Below are 23,082 nucleotides of genomic sequence, written 5' to 3' on the forward strand. Positions count from 1 at the left end.
AAACAGGCCTTTTATTTTTGGAATCAACTCTTTATTGTCATATCACAAGTAAACAACTGAAAGCACATCTAGTTTTAGTTAATTATAAGAAAAAACAACTTTCTCACACGGTTGCAATCATCACACAGGTGGGGTCAGTAGGAATTTGGCCTTAATGTGAAGAAAGGGCTCCATTTCTATTTATTTTACAAATGATTTCATCGGATTTTCAGTTATTTGGTGTTACCTGCCAAGTCTGCACGGGAGGTATCGGAAGACAACAACAAAGACAAAAACATTCCTGACATGCCAAATTTTTAACCTTGCAAACTACAGCTGACTCATCACTGCAGGCAAAGCAGATCAAAAGAGGCATGAGAGAGGGTGCGAGCAGCTTATTATTATTTAGTCTGTAACGTCTATAAAAAGATGTTTGCAGGGAGGGGACGAGAGGCCTGGCTTCTGTTTGTAATCCACCTGTAGAATAAAGTGCCACTATTGACCAATCACATTTGAGAACAATGTGGTAATGTGGAGGTAGACGCTTTCTGTGCACCACAGACAACAGAAAAGATGGACTTAACTTCCGAATGTTAAAACTGAAGCCCCTGTTGATGATCTAAAAGATGGAAAGCGTTTTCTTTTATATCATGAAAAGGGGGCGACGTTTCTGCTCTGAAATTATAGGGTGGATCAAAAAGAATCATCTGATTTCAAAAGGCTTTTAAAGTAACGGACATGGAAAGTTGTGGTAAATATTAAAATGAATGGCTGAATAGTAAGTTTTACATACAAAACGTACGATGTTCACCAATCCTCAACAGTGCGCCTCTCTGGACACACAACAGCTGTCTGCTCGATCGTTATCGGCGAACAGCTGTGGGAACTAAAGCTCTGTGAAATCAGATGATTGTTGTTTTTTTTAAAACACACCCTCAGCTGACAAGCTACTAGTTTCAGTTCATCTTATGTGATCATGAGCTAAGCAACCAAAACTGGCACACAGTTTCCAGTAGTTCCCTAAAGGTAGTTCAGTAGTTCATCTACATCAGATACGAAGGTGACTATGGCTAAAGATCATAGACCACACAATACTGCAGAATGGCCATGTACTAATACTGAACAAAGCATTAAGTCTATTTTGTGAGTCAGAATGGAGGGCTATACGCAGGCTCGTCACATTCGGTTACCAAACGCCAAAATGACGACAGCAAAGACGCTCAGCTCCTGGGTCAGTGTGTGACGTCACCGTGGCTGCGCCCTTCTTTACTACTGTCTGTGGTGTGGAGAGCTTAAGAAGGAACCAACATCAAGTCACAAAACTATCGGCTACTGTCAAGCAACCATTTATCTTTATTAGTTTTTAATTTATCTGCATTCATCAAAATTTCAAAAAATAAAAAAAAAGGTGCATGAACATAAGGTCTTGGCACAGATATGTGTTGTCGCCAGAAAAGAAGACAGCAGACGATGTCCGATGCATTTCCAGACTCTGTCGTGCCCTTTTTTATTTTTTAATACAAATAGAAAAATTCACTCATCATTTTAATCTCTTAACATCCATCAGGTCATTGGTGACAGATCCAGAGTGGGAAACACTCTACCCTGAGTGGCCTGCAGGATGCTAAGAGGTGAAAAACCTGATTCCACCTCATATGTGTGATACTCAGACCATGTCTGTCCTGTAGTGCATCAGCAGCATGAAGCACAGAGTTCTTAAAGTACGTGTGTGCAGTCTGATGACAGGTAGAGCACACCTGCAGCTGGAATATCTCGTGCTGCAGAGGTACACTGTGTCCCATTAAAGTCTTGGCCATGTTTTGGCACACTGTCTTTATCACTCACATGTGACCTCCTGGTCACACAATAAAGCGAGAAGGAGGAAGCGCTAACCTCAACTCCACAGCGTCATCACTTCCGGTGTGCCGGTTTGTTGTTTCCTTCCCACTCCTCCTCCTTGAAGCTGAAGTCACAAACCAGAGAGAGGTGGTCGGACGGATAACTAAAGGACGGAAGTCTGTTTGGCCCGATCTCCTCCTCGGTGGGCATGTCCAAGACGGCATCCACTCTCAGCGTGTCCTTGGTGTACCAGATGTAGTCCAGAGTACTGCAGCACTCCCCCGTGGGCCGAATCTTCCACGTTGTGTACTCCGGCTCCGTCAAACCGTCCCGGCTGAGTTTCTTGTAAGCCGAGTCCAAGCCGAAAGGCGATGTGGCGAAGCGCCGATACACCTCCTCATTTGGGACTGCGTTGAAATCCCCGCATATGAGCAGAGGTATGTCGGCGGCGGGGGCGCCGGGCTGCTTCTGGACCACATTCTGGAGATGCCAAAGGAGGTCTGACCCCTGAGTGCTGCGGAGCCACTCCCAGCCAGAACGAGCCTTCAGATGGGTCACGGCCACGCACACGCATTTACCCGTGATCCGACAGCGCAGCGTGGTCACTATGGCAACCTGCGATCAGAGAGCAGCGAGTTAGAGTGTTGTAGTTTTATTTTTCCCAGAAAGGCTAAAGCTCCAGAAATACTACACCTGACAAAATTTATTTTTTTCCCCACCTGATTGGTTGGAATCCTCATGGCAGAGAGTCGTATGTTGACGCTGTCGAGGAGCTCGAAGCGCGACTCGTCGTAGAACAGCGCGCAGCCGTCAGGGCCGTTGTTGCCCTCAACGCCCAGGCACGGAGACCACGGCTTGGGGCAGAAGTGGCTGCTGTAACCCAAACCTGCCAGCACCGGCTGCAAGGTGTCGTAGTAGTGGTCGACTTCCTGCATGCACACGATGTGGGGGCGGTAGGTGAGGACTTCCTCCATGATGAGGTACTTCCTGCGGGACCAGCTGAGGGCCTCCAAAGGACACATGACAAAATTGTCGAGTCCTTCGCCCAGAGCTGCAGGACAGGAGGAAGTGGGAGACCAGACTTCAGTAACAACATTATCCACCATGTGTTTTGTGTTCCACCAAAACAGACTCAGAAAGTGTGAATATTAAATTTCCCTGAGTGCACTCTACCTTGAGCCAGGATGTTCCATTGCATCACCCTGATGACACTGCTGGGGGCGCCGTCTCCATCACCGATGTGAACAAATTTCCTGTCGAAGCGAGGTGGTCGGTCCGTGAGGGCCTCCTCGCACTGACGAAGCAGCTCCTCTGGATCAGGGGGACATGGAGAGGACCCCTCCTGCTCCATCGACAGAAGGAGAGACAACACTTAATATTTAGATGAAAATATTCAAAAGAAAAAGTCTGAAGACAAAAGAAAAAGAAGAAAACCTACCGGGCAGAAATCTGGATCCAGCTTTGTGAATGCAGGTAGCTGGGGGTTCAGGTGTGAAGAAGGGAAGGGGAGAAGAGAGCTGGTGCTGCTGAGGGGCTGAGTCAGAGCGTTGTACAGCTTCGTGGCCCCTCCACCCATCGGATACACTGGTGAGGAGGAAAATCAAAGCGACAGTGAAGCATGTGATAGGATGGAGACACATCCACCTTTCTAACATGACGTATAAACTGAAGGTAACACACACATCTGTACTTTTATGGAAAGAATAATCTGTTCTTTCCCAGCGTTTGTTGAGCTTCAGCTCAGGTTGTCGTGTAAGGACCAAGCCATCACAGCGTCAGCAGTCCAGATGAAACAAACCCCCAAAGTGACAGCTGCAACTCAGCCTTTTGTTCTGCTTCAGCAGCATCTGTCGGCTTACACGTGACCAAACTCATTAAACCTAAAAATAACACGTGCGCTTCCCAGTGTGTGTCAGAGACTGAGCTGGATTAAACAGTCAGCTAACAAACTCAGAGTAAAACACCCCTTCCAAAGAAGGCTTTGTACCTTGTTAGCACGTTTCTATGCTTGAGCAAAACAAGCAGTCAATGCAGTGACTCAGTGTTTCACACGCAGAAAACCTAAGAAAACAAACGTGGAGCTGGGGACAGATTCTCAGAGGAGCTGTTTGGGTTTCACCGGTGAAACAGAGAGCAGAGGAGAGAAGTTGAAGTGCAGATATCCAAGTTGACAAAAATTTGTATAAAAGTGACAAAAGCTTCCCCCCAAAAATGTTAAACACAGAAAACAACTTTTAGTTATGAATTACAGGTAGCAGAAGCCACACCCTGCTGATAAAAATCAGTGTGCCACACCGCCTGCTCCACGAGTGTGTAACAGCATCTATATGCTACAACTTCAGAAACCAAAGTGGTTCAGATTGGGCAGATGTTGTACCGAGAGACACTGAAAGAGGTGCAAACTAAGCACAAAAAGCAATAATCTTGCATCTCTAAATGTTTTGACTTTCAGCAAGACCAAAGCAAAAAAAGCTGTTATGCTTCAGCATTCCAAGGAGAATTAACAGGCGAAGTAATGCACTCCTCTCTGTAACGCGCACTCCAAGTTCCTTAAATCGGACAAAAAATGTGCTGCAGAGATCAGATTGACCTCTGCTCCGACATAAAAATTCTGACATCCAACTTTTCCTCTCAGCTCTCCGAGACCAGAACTACGTGACTATAAAAGGAGCTGGATGTTTAGGATCCGTGCAGTCTCGCGTGAAACAGACGGAGAACAGCAGCACGTTTAAACAAGCATCTTCATTCTGTTAAAATTTATATTAGTATATTATTTATTAATATGTAACAATAATGCTTTAATTCAGTCACACAGCAAGGCCAGGGTCCTTTTCTTGGAGTGGTGACCACGTAACTTTTCACATAGAAGCGTAAAGCAAAGACTCTGTGTTTACTTACTGAACAGAAATGTGCCAAATATGCTTAAACAAATTTATTTCAAGGCTGACTAAATTAAACCCCACAGTTTTTTTTGTACGTAGCAAAAACCACATGTCCAAAAACTCCATCCTCTCTAATAAGACTTTGCGAGACTAAATTAAGAGCTACTGACGACCAAAACACCCAAAAGAAAAAGCTTCTTCTTACCCAGAGTCTCCATTATGCTCCTCTGCAATGTCCACGGTACTCCTTAGTTAAATGTCCTTAATGGCTCTTTTTAATGCTACCTAACAGATGTGCTGCCTGTCCGCTCGGGAGGCTAAACGTCTGCAGTGTGTCAGGAGACAGTGACAGATGTGCGGTCTGTGTGTGGAAATAACTATGACTTGTCACTGTTGCATATAAAGCCTCAGAGAGAGAGAGAGGAAGAGGAATTATGAAGCGCAGACGTCAGCGGACCATATGGAGCATTAGAGGTCATGTGCCAGACAGAGAGACAGAGAGACAGAGAGAGGAGGGAGAGAGCGACAAAGTCAAAGAGAGAGAGAGAGAGCGCGGGGCAAACCTGTTGAGTGGCTGATATGACTGACAGATTTACTCTAGCGACTTGGCCCTCGACTAAATATAGAGGTGCACAAAAACACGATAACCCGCACTCATCCTCGCTGATACACCATAACACCTATCACCCGAGTACACTGTGTTAATAGTTTCTAATCACTCTGTGAGAGCACAGCGTGTGAACGTATGGTAACAACTTCCTCATTTTGGCTGTTGTAACAGCAGCGCACACGCACACACACACACGACTATAATTAACCATTCAGCAGTGCTATGACAGTTTTTTTCCACACATGCTGTAGTTTTCCAACCTGTCAATCAACTTTTTTGACACAAACAATAACAGGCTGCTGAAGCATTTACAGATCTTACACGAGATAACATTCACTGGTTTATCTGGTAAATAGACTGGTTCTTATAAATGGACTGCTTTACACAACTTGCTTCATTCACCCATTCACACAAGCTCCTTTTTTCTATGCTGTTTCTAGGGGCTTTCTGTCTGTGTGAGCAGTTATTGTACAAGCACTAAATGCTGCAATGTCCATTTCAATGTGCTTTGTGCAATTTGAGAGAATGGAGTAATCTGGAGTGACTGTTAAGTGATCTTTTCACTGTTGAGAGTTCACTTATTTGGATGTTACAGTAACAATAGAGACATTCTATTCGTTACGCAGACCTGATCACGATGGATCCTCTACAATTAATTCTCTGTTGTTGGGCTGTTTAAGTGCAGGGCGACACACCCGCCGTCACGGTGTTTCAGATATTTATCAGAGTTCGACTGACTGGTTCACCGAGCGCCAGGTCGATTCTTTATATAATGTCTCTCGTAGCACTACAAATAAACAATTATATATATATATCAATGAACTCTGATTTGTAAATTATTAATTCATCCTACTACTTTTCGAGCATGTAAAGTGTGGGGTATCTCGAGATGTTAGTGGAAAAGCAGTTTATTTTTTTACTTTGCTTTTCTGTTTTCCATGTATTCTATTTTATTTATTTTTACATGTTCGAAATCAAAAACAGTCAAATGCTCAAATATTTTTTTGGACATGGAAAAATAAAACTCCCCTGGGACAGTATTCATTTCTCATATCTACGATCACTTCTGATCTTATACTTGGGTCACCTTAAAGGACGCGTGCAGCAAGAAGACCAATATCTGTTTAAAACTATTCTGTCGGGACGAATGGTGAGCATAGAAAATGAAGAAAGGACATCATTGGCAGACTTGCTCCAACGCTGCAGGCTTGGGACTGTTAATATGTTTATAAAAGAAAAGAGAGAAATACTCCACATATTTCTGACACTCCCTGCAAGGTACCAAGTGATCAGGGCTGGGGCAAAAGCGCAGCTCTGGGGTTGGCAATGGCACACCAAGGAAAAAGGGGGGAGGGGGATTAAGGAGTTCTGGCTCACCTTTTTGCATCACTGTAAGTATTTAATGATATAATATTAAATAACATTACCTACAGAGAAAGTTTTCAGCTAAAATAACAGATAGAAAGCAACTCATTCAATTTTGAGAGACAGACTCCCCCTCATCTACCTCACAGTGGTTTGGTCCACTTCTTACCTTTACCTAATGCCTTTACTTTGCAAATTGTAATTGTGCATTCATCTAGATATTCAATAGTAAAAGTAGATCTATTTTTGCTGCTGTTCACCTGCATCAGCTGAACTTTTATCGGTACATAAATCTGGTTTCAAATGTTTTCTCTTTATATAATGTCTCTAGATACTTTTTATGTGGCAGCCTGTATTTTTCCAACCTGCCAAATGCATAGAAAGAAAAGCTGCACCTATGGCAGTGCATCTGCACCGGACTGCATCAGGCAGCTGCAACTAATAAAACGACCAGTCTGCAGGCAGATGATGGTAATAACTATAATGCAGAACACCAGGTGTATATTTTATATTTCTGTGCAAAAGCATTAAGAACATATCAACATCTAAAGGCAATTAGGTGAAAAGTGGAAAAACAAATCCGACAGAATCATTAGAACGACGGCAATTTAGCTGGAAGAACCAGATCTAGTATTTTGAAACACCTCAAATTAAACGCAAACAGATAAACACCGGTGCTGGAAAATGACTGTGTAAACACATGGAACCAAATTATACTGAGCACACATGAACACATTTTTTTTTAATAATCAAAAAAATTTGAAAAAAAAAAAAAGTTTGAATCTTGTAGAAATCGGTCGGGCTACATTAAATCTGAGGATGGACAGTTTCAGAGTACTAGCTGAAGTTTCTATATCCACATGTGGTGTAAAATTGTGTGGAATTAACACATGTCCAAACATAACTCAGTTTAAAGTCAAATATAATATAAAGGACGGGGATTTGCAGGGATAGTAACCTATAGTTACCTAACGTCTGTACTTTGCAAATTGTAAACACCGGATGTACAGATCTTTTATTGATTTTTTTAATAGATTTATTGTTTGTTATTTTTCCAAACTACATTTTATTCACTCTGTTACTTTTCTGTGGAATCTTTGCTACTGTGTGGCTGCTGCATTGTTACAGAGCAGCTGTTTATAGAAGCAGGAGCTCGGTGCACATTAAAATCATCATGCTTCTTTTCTAGTAGAAATTCTTCCGAGTTGGTAGCTGTCTACACCACATCAGATGTTCTGTGAGCCCACAAAACCACATTTGTCGTAGTTTATCAATAACAACAAAACATCTAATTTTAGAGGATGACTCACACCTGCACGCTGACCATGCACAACCCATACCTTAAGCTTATCACAGCTGATTTTAACAAAGAGGAAGTCATTTTTAACTGTAGCAGAATCACGAACATCAAGATCACTGAGCATTCACGTGCACGCCGCTGTGTGGTCAGGATGACTCACATCCTGTAGACGACCTGTAGTAAATCTATGTAACTGTGACTAAGTGCACGAGTGTTGGCAGGAGGGAGGGGCCAGAGAGTTGTCACTGGATCCTCTGGTGGTGTATTGACATTTCCATATTGAGGGCAGCTGCCTTGTCAGATTTCTGTGAGGGGGATTTTATGAGTTTGTGCCTTTTAGAGGAGCTGAAACAGCTTTAACTACGTGTGTGATCTTGTGATGTGAACGCACCACTGCTGCTTTTAAGTTAAATTAGGAAACATTTGAAAGGTTCAACATAACAGAGTCTGATGGTCCGGGGCCAATAAAAACTTGTTAGATCTGTCTGGGCCAGTGATGGGGATTCCACTGAAGGATGTGTCTGACAGGCCCTCACTAATAAATAGTTTTTTCCCATTATTTTTACCTTAAGATAACAGAAAGGTGCTTCATCAAAACCACATGCACGGTCAGTTAAATATAACGAGAAGAATGTTTTTAGCTGCCTACACCCACCAGTAGTTTGTCTTACACGGTAAGAGCGTCTTAAAAAGAAGCTAAAATGAAAGCAGTCTGTATGCGTTTCAGTTTGACAGTTTGTGTCGTAGACATAACTTTGCTGCAGGCTTTAACGTCTATCCAGCTGAGAAACATTTTTATCTCTTTTTAACTCTCTGTGTTACACTAAGCCACTCTGAACTACGCTTTAAGCTTTCTCTCATGGGTATTTTTATACATTTTTCTAGTATCATTTCATGAGGGGCCATTTTTAAATTGCATTATCTAGAAAACTATAGTTTTCTAGAAAAAAAAAAAAATCAACACAAAGTCAGTTTAAATTTCATGGATATATCCAGAGGTTAGGGAACATGAGCCATTGTTTTGGATTCACAAAGTACAACAGGTGCTGGAGAGACACCGAGACAACCCCAATTACTGTAGGGAGTGGTTCAGCTGGTGACCACAGACCATCACTCTCTCCTCAGCCCTGTCCTCTTCACTTCCTGATAGCATGAAACGGTACCTCCGATCCATTCAGGTTACACAGGTAGTCTGAATGGATCGGAGGTCCCCTGGTATGGCACATCCACACATGCTATCACAACCAGGCTTGCAGAGTCTCTCAGCACAGGAGAGGCCAAGAGACGGGCAGTAACACAAGGAGAGTTGGACAATAGCTTAGCAGGGCTTCAGCCCAGCAGAGGGATGAGAAGACGGAGGAAGAGAATTCCCAGAGGCCTGCAAAACAACCTCCAGCTTGCTCATGTGCATGCTTATGGTCTAACTGTCACAAACAGATTGCATGGAGGTGGAATGAGGGCCTTTAGTGAGCCGTGTGGTCACAGCCCAGAAACATTTTTTGTTTACATTTGGGTCAATTGTGTCAACATTTAGATGTTCAGGCAGGAAATTGAGACTTTGGCCATTTGTTGAATTGAGGTGAGACGTTTAGCTGCAGCACAGCATTTCCTAGACTCCATTCTCAGAGTTGCAGCGGTTTTTTTGGCAGAAGGCTCGGCTGTGAGTTACGGGGAAACTACGTGACCAGAGATCTCTTATTAGCTTGCTCTGTTTTCCAACTACTGAGCTGGCATGTTCTGGGCTATGAAAGAGGCTGGGTAAGAGCAAAGTCAGAAATCTCTGGTTTTGCTCTTACATCAGGATACAAAACTATGAGTGTCTGTCAAATTCAGGATCATCCTTTGAGCTGTTGGAAGCTCCCTGTCAGTTACCCTGGTTTTCTTTTCTTAATCCTTTTGGTTAAACGAAGTTTAATGTGGACCAAATTACATTGAGAAAGGTACGACATGTATTTAAACATGTTAACAAACACGGCCTTTAGTGAAACTGAATTTAGCACTCCTGCCTTAGTAACGATAAAATATCTTAAATGTAAGATGAGAACATCAGCATTTGTGTCTTTGTACATCTTGTTATGACTGATAACATTACATTTGAGCCGTGTGTGTCCTTCAGCTGAAGCCAATCGTTAAAAAAAGGATTAACTTTCGACAACAACAGTTTGAGGTAGTGATGAAATCTACCGTTTGTGAAGCAATATCTCAGAAAAGAACAGCTTGTATTGTGGCATCAGATACACCACACACAGAATCCTGAACACGAGATAAGCAGATTCATTTAGAGACAAAGATATTAAAAACATGAACAAAACTGTCTAAATATAAACGAAGGTCCAGCCAAAGCACAAAGCTACAGATACCTTAGGTCAAAGTAAAGTTTACTTCTGGGCTTTTTGGAGACTTACCTTCTTCACTGGAATAAAATGACGACTTCCTCTTAAAACTGACTTTTTGGCAGCTGCAGCCTTGTTTTTCGTTCCGTCTTAGTAAACCAGTATTTAGCCCTCTGAGTACGTGCCTCTGGATACATGTGTGTGCATGTTTTTGTTGAGAGGAAGTACAAGTGGGTGTGTGTTTGACCCTGTAACTGCGGGGAAAGGTCACGCTGAGGAAAAGCCAGATCTATTCTGCCATCTGCTGGTAGGAGTCACACAGGAAATGATTTGTATTTGTGAAAGTGCATGAGAAGTGCAATTATGCCCATCTCGCAAACAAAAACTACTTTCAAAAATTCATCAGCTCCATAAGTTCAGTTTTAAATTGGACCGAGCACCACCTCTGGTAACATTTTTCAGATAATTGTGTCAAGAAACAAAGTGAACCAACCACAACAAAAAAGTATTTCAAATTATCTTCATCTTATACCAAACTTTTTTTTTGTCCACATTACAGGTTAATATCAGGCTCAAACGTTGCCTGTGCACAGACAGCAGGCTGACATCCTGAAGTCAGTCCACTTGTCATCCTGGATAAAGTCAGCTGCATAGTTTCGCTGTGGTCTTGTCTCCCAGTCGTTTGCTGAAGTCGAGCATTTGTTGGTGAAGGAGCGTGCTAATGTTTCCTAACTGCTGTTTCCGATTCTTCAGATGGTCAAGCAGAGAACTAATCGACATGAACAGGACGCCTTCACTGCTCTCGTGGTCCTGGGTTAACATTAAATCCTCCGCCCAGGCTTGCTGTAAGCTTTCCCATAATGCCTCTGTGTCTTGCCTGAACTTCTGAGCCTCCTGCCAGTATTTGTGCGTCTCCAGTTTGGCTGTTTCGATGTCCTCCGTCATCTGACTGATATGGAACTGCAGCCTGCTGTTCTCCATGGTGACTTGCTCCAGTTTCACACCACAGTCGTAGATGCCCACCTCCACGGCTCTCAGCTCAGATGCCTGTCTGTGGAGCGTGTTGATGTGGCACGTTTGCAGCCCCTCCAGCTCAGCCTTCATTTCCTCTTTGGGCTGAAGGAGTTCACTGGTTTTCTCCTTCAGTGCCTGAATTGAAAGCTCCATCTCACTCCTCCTCTTCCTCAGCTCATTGAGAAGCTCTTCCAGCCTGTGGTGCCTGTTCTGCTCATCGCTCCACTCGGCCTCCACCTTCTTCAGAATCTTTTCCTTCTCCTCCACCTCCCTCTGCTTCTCCTTAACACTCTGAGCAACCTTGTCGACGTCAGTGGTGAGCTGCTGTAACTCCTGGCTCTGCCGGCTCTCGATTCTTTCGTACTCCTCCTTGGACCGGGTCACATGCCTCATCAGGAGGCTGGCATCAGTGGTCTTGGGCTCCTGCCTCAGGAGCGCTTCTTTTTTTTGAAGCAGCTCCTCATATCTTCTCTGGGTACTACTAATGTCAGATGTCATTTTCTCAATATGCTCCTCCTGTTTCCTCTTTGCCTCCTTCAGGAGCTGCAGGAGTTGCTCTTTCTCCTCCTGAAGCCAGCCCACATTCTTTTCTCCTGCATCCATATTGCTGCGTAGCTCTTCCTGATTCCTCTCAACGAGACGCTTGTTAATTACATCAGTTTCCTTGAGCTCTTTGACCTGCTTCTCCATCTCTTTGATCTCCCTGCCATGCTTTATGATGGAGGCAATACGCTCCTCCAGTTGCAGCCTGGACCACTCCAGCTGCTTGGAGATCTGCTGATGCTCAGCCCTGACCAAGTTCTCTTTAGTGTGCCGATGCTTGAACACCTCACAGACCTGAGTCAGGGCTGCCTCTAAATGCTGTTTTGATGCTCTGCCCTCCTTTATTTTACTGTCCATTGTGACGATTTCCTCTTGCAAGTTCTGCACAGTGAGGCTGAAGGCTTCCTCCAACTCATGCAGTTCCTCCTTCAGCAGATCCCTCTGTTGCCTCAGCTCCCGTTGCTTTTGGACTTCCCCTTCCAGCTGCTCCTCATGATGGTGCCGTGACACATTCAGTCTGTGTATGTTGTTCTCGACCTTACCCAACTCATCCATCAGCTCATCCAGCCGTCCCTGGGCTTTGTCTTTCTTGTTGGTAATGCTATCCAGCTCTCTTCTGCTACTCCTGTTCAGGTGGTTTTGCTGCTCTGTCTGCTCCTCAACATTGCTCACCTCTTCCAAGAGGTCATTTCTTTTCACGGAGGAGGCTTGTCTCTCCAGCTTCATGTTCTGCTCCAGGGTTAATCTGTCCTGCTCGACGCCGGCAATGCAGGACTTCAGCTCCTCTATATTCTCCCACGTCATGTTCAGCTGCATCTGTGAGCTGTACTTTAGGGAAAGTAGATCATTCAGAGTAGCCATGATGGTATCATGGTTAGCCTTCGCCTGATCCCGCTCCAGGTACAGGGACTTGTTTTGGCTGAGAAGGGATTCCTGCATTTTCGTAGCTTCTTCTTGGAGCTGAGAGACTGCACTGAGATCTTTGCACAGTTGCTGGATCTCCTCGGCATTTGATGCTCGCGCCGCTGCTACATCAGCCATGATCTCCTTGCTCATTCGTTCACGCATGTTGCTGATCTGGTGTCTCAGTTTGCTGTTTTCTATGCTTTCCACTTCCAAGTGTTCACGAGCAGCACGCCTGTCTGCCTCCAGCTCGCTGACAGCAGTCGTTATCTCCATCAGGTGGAGGCTGGCCTCAGGTGCGAACGGTACCTCCTCCTCTTTCAGGTATTCGTCCAGCTCCTTTAAACGCTCCAGAACCACCATAACCGATGAAAAGTCGGGCACCAGTGAAGAAGCCATATGTGACTACGTTTTGGAGCGTGTTAGCGGCACTCCGAGCCGTATACGGAGCGTTTCAAACAGATGCTCGCTGGCACGGATGACTTGTGTGTGCTGTCGTCGGGGTAACAGCTACCCCCCCTGTCTGCTACTTGTTAAAAAAAAAAAAAAAAAAAAAAAAAAAGGCTGGTGGAGTCAGTCCAAAATCCTAAGCTATTTAACCCACGATATTTGTTTGATTCATTTTATTAAGTAAAGCCTTCACCTGAAGCCTTTTCTGCAGCGTTAAAGTTCATACAGCAGCTAGCAATCGCCGATAACTTATGAGCGCTGTCGCCAGGGCAACGGTGTCCCCATCGCTACTAGCTCTACGGCAACCCGGTGACGTCAGCACGCTCGAAGCTACCTATCAGCCAAGTGCTAACCGCCAGAAAATAGCCCCAGGAAAACAAAGCAAGTTTGGCGAAGTCAGTGTTTGAAACGTGAATAGAAAAAATACTGTGTGCCCCCGGTCCCAAAATTTAAATGCTACAACTGTCAGCAGTGGGGTATGGTGCTTACCTACCTGGCGTACCCGATTTGGGGGTGATGTTTGGGTTCAGTCAGAAGGACCACAGCTAACATCCAACGCAGGCAGGGAGGCCGGCCACAGCTGCCTGGGTTGCCAGATTTTACGGTTTCACGTAGGGTTTCTGCTGCCTCTCATTTAGCCCGAGTAATATTAAATGCCTAATGGGGCCTAACACACACACACAGAGCGAGAGAGAGGAAGAAAATAGATGGATGGATGATAAATAGATCTGTTGTCATGATGGGTATTCATATTAAAAAAAGTGTAGCTGACCCTTGTAATCCACAAGGCTTCAAACCTGTCAAAGTGCTTGGTTTCTGTGGGTTTTTCTATTCCCAGCTCTGTGTGATTACAAGGACAGTCAATATTCCTAATACGGTCATGTCAGGAAACCCCCACCCACCCGCTTTCAAATAAGCCAATCAAGAGAAAGCTGGTTTCAATAAAGGCATTGGTGAGCTACAACAGTTTTTATTTCAACCCGTCAATAATATGCTGCAGCTTTCGCCAGATCTCACCCTAGCTGAGCACTTTATAGCCGATTTTGAACCAAGGTGATGGTGCTTCCTACCATCATCATCATCATAATATAGCGTGAGAGGAAATATCTTGCGAAAAACTTTTTTTTCCTATGTAAACTTTGTGCATATTTCAGCTTTTTTCTCGTCTGCACAAACCATTAAAAAAATCTTTTACTCTCACCGTGTGTTTATACACCACTCTGCACATAATTATGAGTTATTATTGATCTCTGACTCTCTTCCAAAGCATGTTTTTTTTGTCCTGTCTCCCTCCCCTCAGCCCCAACCAGATGACTGGCCCTCCCTGAGCCTGGTTCTGCTGGACGTTTCTTCCTGTTGAAAGGGAGTTTTTCCTACTTACTGTCGCCAAAGTGCTTGCTCATAGGTGGTCATCTGATTGTTGGGGTTTCTCTGTATTATTATAGGGTCTTAACCATACGAGGCAACTGTTGTTGTTGTGGCACTATATAAATAAAACGTCTACCTTTTATCAGAAGCTCCAGAATCTAACAAGTACTAACATAATACATGAAATAAAATTACATGGATAGTTCTTTTTTTTTAATGTGTGACAATCATTTGATAATTTGTAGCATGCAATGGCAATATCAGGAAAAAAAATCCTGTAGTAGGACAGCATCAGGTCAAGCACAGCCCATGTCTGCAGCACTGGTCCTCAGGACTCCTGGGTTTTTGGTACCCTTTTGCAGCTGCCCGCTTTACACACACACACAATTTTACCTTTACGCTGGCTTTGATAGCTGTTTTCCTCCTTAACCTTTTCCGAGGTTTGTGGAGACTGTGTTTATCTTTATAGGCAGTCGGTGTTTTTGCCGGCGTATTGAGAACAAGATGTGGCAACACTCGGCCGTCGCAGTGTGCTGTCGTCAGTCTACAGAGAAAGACGTAAAAAGCCCAGAAATAGAGCAGGTAGAAGGCCATGCGGTCCCACTGGCTGCAGTTCTGTGTGTGTTTAAACAAAAGCTGTGGACGCTCTTTGACCGGTTTCTCATTTTAAAACCAAACTGAGAGCTGTGAGATTTTTTTCACATCTTTGAAGGGAAGTGATTTATTAAAAACACGTGTCGTACACATGCCTGCAGTCAGGAACTTTTAAGATATTGATTGGTATCTGCTGCTTTTACTTTTAGAAAGAAGGTTTTCGCCGTCATTGACCTGAATCTGTGCGGTACAAGAGCGTTGCATGTAATCAGGTGGTGTAGTTTTCCTGTCTATGCATCGCAGATCTGGTAGCGGGGCTGCAGGCTGCAGAGCTACAGAAACATGGATCTTATCAGTAAACCCAGAAGCAAGTCCATCGTGTGGCTGTATTTTGGCTTAAAGGCGGATGAAAAGGGGCGACCTTTGAACACCGGTGAGGCCGTTTGTCGCCTGTGCCGAAAAATAGTGCTGGCAAAAGGTGGAAATACTACTAATTTAAGAAGCCACCTGAAAAGGCGACATCGTGCTGATTTCTTTGAGACCACTTCCTCCGCGACCTCGGGAGCTTTACTTGACACTCAAGGTGATTTTTTTTTAACCTAAAATAATTTCTTCATTGAAAACTTGTGGAATCTTAAAGTATGCATTAACTTATTTTCTCATATGTCTGAACCCTGCATGCCTCCAGCCCAGCAAAGCCGATCAGACATGGCTGCTCACATGGCTCACCTGGGGTTGCTTGAAAGTTGCATTTTAGTGCTGTGACAAAAAAATAGTCCCTGAGCCCCGACGCTGCTTTACTATGCAGCTTTTTTACAGTTAACTTGCAGACAAGGTGTGTTTAGTACTGCGCCTGTGCACACTCACAATCTGGTAGCTTTTCTAAACAACAGATCGATCATCAACCGGATGATACTTGGCTCAGATAATGTGCATTTTTTTATACCGTACGCGCCGAATAAACTGTACCATACTCTATGCACAGCGGTGTGTTTTTTACATCAGGAAGTCCTGCAATAAATGACGAATAGCTATCAGTCACACATGCGCAGTTGATGCCATGGTATAAACCGCTTGTATCCATAACCACTGTTTCATGCACATTGAGAAAGACTGGGTTTGTGTTCCGTGTAACTCCCACTGCCCACAAGCAATTTTTCTAAAAGGTGTTAAGCCGCCCCCTCTAAAAACAAAACAAAACCCTCCATATGAGGAAAAAATACTAATAAAAATAGACCCCTCTCTCACTGTTTCAGTAATGTTAAGGTTCAGGCTCTGGTGAGGTGTTCCACTATGTTCTTTTCTATCCAGATATACTTTTACAGCACTTTGTTTGGGAATCACTGACAGCAGCTTTATTTTTCAGCATGACAATCAGGTGCTTTTTAGATGGTATTGCATGATGGATCAAAATCCAATGGTACTTTTATGACATCACTGGGTGAAATGCAGCCCCAAGCCATGATAGAGCCTCCACTGTGTTTTACAGATGCCCGTATACCCTTGTTTACCTCCTTTGTACATATTGGAAAACATTTGATCCAAACATTTTATAACTTGGTTTCATCACTTCATCAGACCTTTTTCTTTCAGCTGCCCTCTTACTGACACAGCATGTAGCTCTGGGTATTCGAGTTTGCAGATTTTGATGCCAGATGCAACCCCAGAGGGATTTGTGTCTCCACCTGTGCTCAAACCAGGGATCTCTTGCTTGATAGATGAATGTGTAACTCACTACACAATCTGCCTCCTTTGAAGCACAATATAAAAACTGTTGGCTCAAGACTGTTGCAGAGTGCTTTGGAGGTGCATGACTAAACTGTTGCAGATCGGTTTGATCCACATGTTATCTTCAGCTTTACCTGTATTTTGCCCCTGTCAGTTTTATCTATTTAAAAAAAATGATCTAGGTAAAAGACAACTTATTGGATAACACTGACTAAAAGGAGTCTCTTCGCCTCTCATGTTTTTGAAGATAACTGTCCTGGTCCTGTTCGTAGTCCTTGCTCTGTCAGATTAAAATGGAGGCTCTGTTCTTCATTTTCTTGTTGCTTTACCAACTGATGATGGCTTTCTTTCATAACTCAGGGTGAGCACGCACAGAGTGTATTGAACTGCAATCAGCTGTTGTGCAACTGGAAACTCTGAGCATCCCGTCTCAGAGTTAATCAGCTCAGAGGTTATGGCTAGACTCTCCCTGCAGGACTTAATTATATGGGCTCAGTGTTGGCCTACATGTGTGAACATCAATCATGCGAGCCAGAATCGATCACAGCAGTCGTACTGTCCACCATCTGCGTGGCCCCGGGCTCACAGCGTGCACAGATACGCCGAGGTTTGGGGAATCACTCAAATACAATTTTATTAAGTCACCTGACCCCATTCCTCTGCAGCCGTAAGCAGCAGAGCGTGATATTACCACAGAGCGATTCAGACAGCCCAGCAGGGCCTGACAAGTGGGTACTGCTGTCAGAAGTCCATGTGAGCACACTGTCTTTGCAGCAGCGGTGCAGTGGCTTCATTATTTCAGTGATGATAGTTTGAGTAGACACCATCTCGAAAGTTAAACTTAAAGCTTCTGTTATGATCGACCCTGATGCTACAAGAGCCACCAGTGACAGCATTTCTTTTTTAGTGCCTTTACAGGCTTATTTTACTCTGCAGGCTTCAGGATGGGCTGGTGGGAAAAGACAAGACAAAAAAACACTCAGTGTGATCTGACTGAAGATCATCAAATCCAAATAAAGAGAACAAAATGAAAAGTGATTAAAAGGAGGGGGAAAGATTAAATAAAAGCCATCAGCCACTTGTAGACCTGATCTGCAAAATTATTGGTAAGATCTCACTTCACGTACTGAACACAGATTTAATGGTGACTGGTGTTCTTCCTGGTGGCTGGGAGCGTTGCTGTCACCCCGGCGGGCGGGCGGGTGGTGTGGACACGCAAGTTTGTCAATACAATAACTCGAGAATGAGGCAATGTAAAACTTTCAAATTGATACCATGGGTGCATCTATTAAATATCGAGTTCAAATCCCAGCGACTTTGACTTGAAGGTCAGAGGTCAACGTTTCTGAAAATCACCTTTTCTTTTCAAATTTGTACAATAAACATATCATATGTGCATCTGCTAGGAGACGGCGGGCTAGCACTGGTGGCTGCCTGTAATACAGACGTTAAAGTTTGTCTGTATTGTATTATTCCCCTCATCTGAATACAGCAGCTTCCTGTCTTTCTGAATTCTGTTGCTTAAAACGACCCAAGAAAGTGGAACTATGCTCCGTGAAGATGAATCCCGACCCTGAATTTTCAGTAATATCTCTGTTGTTTCATTATTTCTCTATTATATTCTTTTTCCAGGTTTGGATCTCAACAATGAAGAGTTCTTTGAGGATGTTCCCTCGCTCCAGCCTACTTCCAACCAGAACTATGTCCCAGATGCGGTGTTGCCGCCCGGAGACCCGTGGCTCCACAGCGGCCCCTCCCGGGCGGCGCTGTCTCTGCCTTCCTGCCTGTGCCTCTGTGGGGACCTCGGGTCTGGACTATCTGCTTCTGGATCTTTGGGCGAGGAGCAGAATGGGGAGATGAAGGTGTACGCCAAGTGCCACCTTCAGCAGGGTGTCATGTTTGGACCCTTTGTAGGAGAAGTGTGCAAGGGACAGATGCCGGCCAACCTCAAATATGCCTGGGCTGTGAGTAAAACGAACGATCACTTTTGTTCATACAGCATCGTGTAGACAGTTTTTGGATGTTTAGTTTTTTTGTTATAAATTATAAGCCGTGTTGATTTAAGAGGCCGTATGGACAGATTCCAGCATAGCCTCAGCTCTTAATCAACAATGGTTTCTGTAAATTACATAACGGGAAGTAAAATGGGAAATTGATCAGCGAATTGGACCCCATATCAGTCTGTTGCAGTCTGAAAACTGAGAGGGAAAGCAAAGTATTTTGCTTTAAATAAAGCAAATATTTTGTTGTCTTTAAATAAAGAATTACAAGATATAATTTTATTTTGATAGAAGTTGTTCTTCTAGCAGAATGACTGGGAAGAAAACCAACAACAATGACAAAAGCTGTGTGTAAAGAATCCCTTTTTGTGCTTTAAAAGTTTAATCTTTGGGTTGTTTCCTATTGGCCATATGTTAACACAAAGATGGGCTTTTTGTGTTTTTAGATCAGAGACGATGCTGCTTTTATCTACGTGGACGCTTCTGATGAAAACAAATCGAACTGGATGAGGTGGGCAGTTTTTATGGTTCCTTTTGCTTATTTTTTATCTTCTGATGTAGTTGCAGACTTCACGCATTTGTTGTGTGTTTCAGGTATGTCAGATATACCAGCAGTGAGGAAGAGCACAACCTGGACGTTTTCCAGTTTTACCGTCGTATCTACTACAGGGTTTCCCAGCCCATCTCAGAGGGAGCAGAGCTCCGGGTCTGGATCGGCAAGGATTATGCCACCCTTCTGGGTCTGGGGATGGGTGAGCTCTGTCCCAGTTTTTAATGCAGTACAGACTGAAAGGTAGCTCTGTAAAGGTGCCTGATACATTTGTCTTTGTCGGTGATGTACAGGTGACAACGTGAAATGTGAAGTTGGAGACAAGGAGACGGCTCTGCGCCTCCTGCAGGACATTCAGTTGGTCACCCTCCCGGAGCCGAGCAGCACTTCCTTTTGGTCAGATCACAGCCAATCACAGAGCCCCATGCCTGTCATAAGCGACGTGACGACGATGTCGAACTCAGACGCCGTCAGCGACCCAGGCAGCATGATCACTGGCTCCTCCTTCGTCTCCACCTCTGTCATCTCCTTCCCGTCTCCTCACACGATAGAAAAGTATGATTTTCTGCCTGGAACTGAGAAACTGCTGAGCAACCCCAACGCCATCCAGAACAGCCCGTGGTACTTCTTTGGACTCGAGCCCGACCCCACCGGTCGGCCTCTGGACCGAAACACGGCTGTGTGCAAGCTGTGCATGGAGCACGTGAGCTGTGCGGGAGGAGTGCCAGATCTCCAAAACCACCTGACCAACAAACACCACTTCAAGCTGAAAGACAAGGACCGGAGTCTCACACTGGGTAACTCTCTACTTCCTGTTTGCAATGCACAGTGCCAGAAGTTATTAGGTTAAAAGAAAGAGTAAGTGATGCAGAATCTCTGGGGGAAATTTCATTAATAAACATCCCAAAGTTATTAAAGCATTTAGTTATGGGGATTCATCATCTTGGACAGATGAATGGGTGTATTAAATCATGTCCTTATCTATTTTGTAGGGATTGTATTTTGACCACACTTTGACTTGATCCCACCTAAATCAGTGGGATTCATAGAAAAGATTATTTTCCTCAACGTATTTTGTTATTGTGCAAAATCTGTGAGTTAGAAAACTGTTGCTTTTATCAAATATGCAGTTGCAGTTACTTAACTCTTGTTTGTTATAGAACAGAAAGGAATTTAATTCTGTTTTAATTTCCTATTTAAAAGCTGCTTTTTCACAAAAACAGGTCAACAACGCTCTCAGCCGCTCACACTTACCAGCGGTCTCATCAGCACTCTCCCCTTGGTTCTGTCCACTCAAGTGACCGATGCTATCGTCAACTTTCTTATCGTGGACCTCCAGCCGCCATCTCTTGTGGAAGGCGAAGGCTTCAGAAAGCTGATTCTCACACTGCTGCCTAATTACAAGGAGCTGCCGTTGTCCTGTCAGCTCGAGAGTCTGCTGACGGACCACCACGCCCGAGGCAAGGCGAGCCTGGCTCGGCTGCTCAGGAGGAAAAGTGAGAGCGGAGAGAGCGAGGAGGTTAAGGACTACACTGCTCCCATTGAGTTCGAGCACAGGAGACGTGGGCGAGCTTCCAGCAGTCAGAAGGAAGTTCCTTACTTTGTGACATTGAGCGCAGAGGTTTGGCTCCACAACTGGCAGGGAAACACTGAGAGGTACCTCACGCTCTGGGCGCACTACGTAGACAGTAGCTTTAGCTTTCAGAACATTGCTTTGGCGACCCAGCGGCTGACAGAGAGCGGGGGGGAAGAGCACGCCGTCCGAACGGTGGAGGCCCAGGTGAAGGTGATGGCGCACGAGTGGGGAATCTCCCAGCCTAATCTGATGTTGCTGGGAGGTGAGATAAGGAACAAGATGAGGACACAGCCAGTAAAGAGCAAGAAGGGGGCAGAGGTTGCAGGAAGCGCCTCCCATCCGAACTCAACAACGTTCCTAGAGAGGGAAGACTCTGTGTCGCCCGGGGAGCCGGAGCATGCTGACAGTAGTGAAGGACTTCCGTCTGTTCCTTGTTTTTTCAGAGCCGTGCAAGACTGTGTGGAGGAAGTGATGTCACATCCCGTCATCTCCAAAACTCTCAGCCAGTTCCAGGGTTTTCTCTCCACCCTGTTCTTACCAGTTGCTCAGAACAAATGCTCATACCAGCCTCATACCCAGAACCTCCTCAAAAGTCTGACGAAACAGGAGCGTGCCAGACTTGCGTCGTGGGCACACAGCCAGCCAACCTGGAATAACCTTTACACTTTACTGAGCATGCTCATCAGACACAAAAGCCTCTTTTGCTGTGTAATTAAAGAAATAAAAGGCGAGGGTTTGTCCAAAGAAGATTGCGCTTCAGAGTCCAGTTCAAGTGGCAGCTCCCACGCCAATTCCACCTCCAACACATCCTCTACGGGTGTAACGTCTTTGCGCTCTGAATGGAAGGTTCTGGAGGAGCTCTGCTCGGTCCTCAAACCTCTGGACGTGGCGTGCCGGACTCTCGCCAAGGAGGCGTTCCCCCGACTGTCCCTCATCAAACCTATCCTCACCGGCTTGCTCTCACGGCACCTCGTGTCCCGGCCGTGCGATTCGTCGTCCATCTTGAAGGAGGTAAAGAGGATGATGAGGCGGAGCCTGGCACACTGTTATGACAGCCCTGCTGTGAACAGAGTCCTGAGCATGGCGTGCTCCCTCGACCCCCAGTTCCACGGACTGGGCTTCATGGAGGAGAAGGTGAGTCGGAAAGCTGGCACGCAGGGAAAAGAGTGCCTTAAAACAGCTATAGCACTCTCTACAAATCAAATCAAGATGGCTAATTTTGATATTCAATGAGACATTTAGCAGGCACGTTGTATAGCAGTGTATCGACTGCCAACTTCCAATTTGTTTTTATGTCTAACATGTTTTCCTTTTATTATTAAATTGACTTTAATAAACAGGATTTACCAAAAAGTTAAAGATAAAATAAAAAAGTGGAAGCAAACAAATCTGTCCACACAAAGGTCTTTCACTTCTTTGGATTTGGAGTTGGATAGCTAGAGGGTTTCAGGGTGGAGTCACAGTTGATCTCTAACACAACACATTTTCACATTATGATAAGTTTCTGATACAACAGAGAGGTTTACATTCTTGTTTTTTTTTTATTTGTGGTTTCTGGTGTTTTCTAGGACCGGACGGAGACTTTTGATTGGCTGAAGAAAGAGGCTGTGAGGATTGCAAAGGAGGACAAGAAGCGGAGTCGAGGTAAGAAGAACAGCGAGAGGAAGAGAAGCCCCTCCCCCGGGTCACCAGAGTCAGAGAGCGACTTCTTGCGCAGGAGTAAACGCCTCAAAGAGTCCCGCCCAATCAACTTCAGAGAGCTTTTCGATGAAGATGATGAGAGCGACGTGGAGGACAGCGAGCCAGGAGACCCGGGCTCTCAGGGTGGGCTGTCAGGTATGGAGTTTCTGCTGGGAGACCTGTTCTGCTCCGCCCCCAGGAGCAGACAGAGCTCTGTGGAGGAGTCTATCGATATGGAGATGTCTGTCTTCAGAGCTGACAAAGGGGCCTCGTTGGGCGTGGAGCCCCTGCAGTGGTGGAGGACGAAGACGGTGCAGTTCCCACTGCTGGCCACAGTGGCACGGGCCTACCTGGCTGCCCCCGCGGTG

At 44.9% G+C, this 23,082-nt stretch overlaps 3 protein-coding genes across 10 annotated transcripts in view; 1 reads left to right on the forward strand and 2 right to left on the reverse strand.

Annotated features, from left to right (window-relative positions):
* Nucleotides 1–1,309: 1,309 nt before the first annotated feature.
* noctb (nocturnin b) lies at nucleotides 1,310–15,125 on the reverse strand. Of its 8 annotated transcripts, none has more exons than XM_076885239.1 (6): nucleotides 14,980–15,125; nucleotides 13,721–13,885; nucleotides 3,257–3,402; nucleotides 2,992–3,163; nucleotides 2,538–2,869; nucleotides 1,310–2,433 (listed from the first exon to the last, which is right to left on the reverse strand). In XM_076885239.1, exons 3-6 carry the CDS (start codon nucleotides 3,392–3,394, stop codon nucleotides 1,891–1,893), a joined length of 1,185 nt encoding a protein of 394 aa, XP_076741354.1. In that variant the 5' UTR covers nucleotides 3,395–3,402; nucleotides 13,721–13,885; nucleotides 14,980–15,125; the 3' UTR covers nucleotides 1,310–1,890. The 8 variants fall into 8 exon arrangements, with proteins under 8 accessions (XP_076741354.1, XP_076741349.1, XP_076741352.1 ...); XM_076885234.1 differs by having other exon boundaries at nucleotides 13,712–13,885; XM_076885237.1 differs by having other exon boundaries at nucleotides 13,708–13,885.
* ccdc175 (coiled-coil domain containing 175) lies at nucleotides 10,730–13,692 on the reverse strand. The gene has a single exon (XM_004538807.3). The coding sequence runs from the start codon at nucleotides 13,165–13,167 to the stop codon at nucleotides 10,951–10,953; it is 2,217 nt and encodes a 738-aa protein (XP_004538864.1). The 5' UTR covers nucleotides 13,168–13,692; the 3' UTR covers nucleotides 10,730–10,950.
* A 70-nt stretch (nucleotides 15,126–15,195) lies between the features above and the next one.
* The window catches only part of LOC101478254 (uncharacterized), an 8,911-nt gene continuing 1,024 nt past the window's right edge, over nucleotides 15,196–23,082 (forward strand). Inside the window, exons 1-7 of the mRNA XM_004538799.4 lie at nucleotides 15,196–15,763; nucleotides 18,541–18,872; nucleotides 19,355–19,419; nucleotides 19,503–19,660; nucleotides 19,752–20,255; nucleotides 20,682–22,168; nucleotides 22,603–23,082. The exon at nucleotides 22,603–23,082 is cut by the window's right edge and continues 1,024 nt beyond it. Coding sequence (XP_004538856.1) covers nucleotides 15,523–15,763; nucleotides 18,541–18,872; nucleotides 19,355–19,419; nucleotides 19,503–19,660; nucleotides 19,752–20,255; nucleotides 20,682–22,168; nucleotides 22,603–23,082 — 3,267 coding nt within the window. The 5' untranslated portion in view covers nucleotides 15,196–15,522. The remainder of the gene's footprint in view (nucleotides 15,764–18,540; nucleotides 18,873–19,354; nucleotides 19,420–19,502; nucleotides 19,661–19,751; nucleotides 20,256–20,681; nucleotides 22,169–22,602) is intronic.

The sequence above is a fragment of the Maylandia zebra genome, linkage group LG6 (genome assembly GCF_041146795.1).
Source record: "Maylandia zebra isolate NMK-2024a linkage group LG6, Mzebra_GT3a, whole genome shotgun sequence".
NCBI lineage: Eukaryota > Metazoa > Chordata > Actinopteri > Cichliformes > Cichlidae > Maylandia > Maylandia zebra.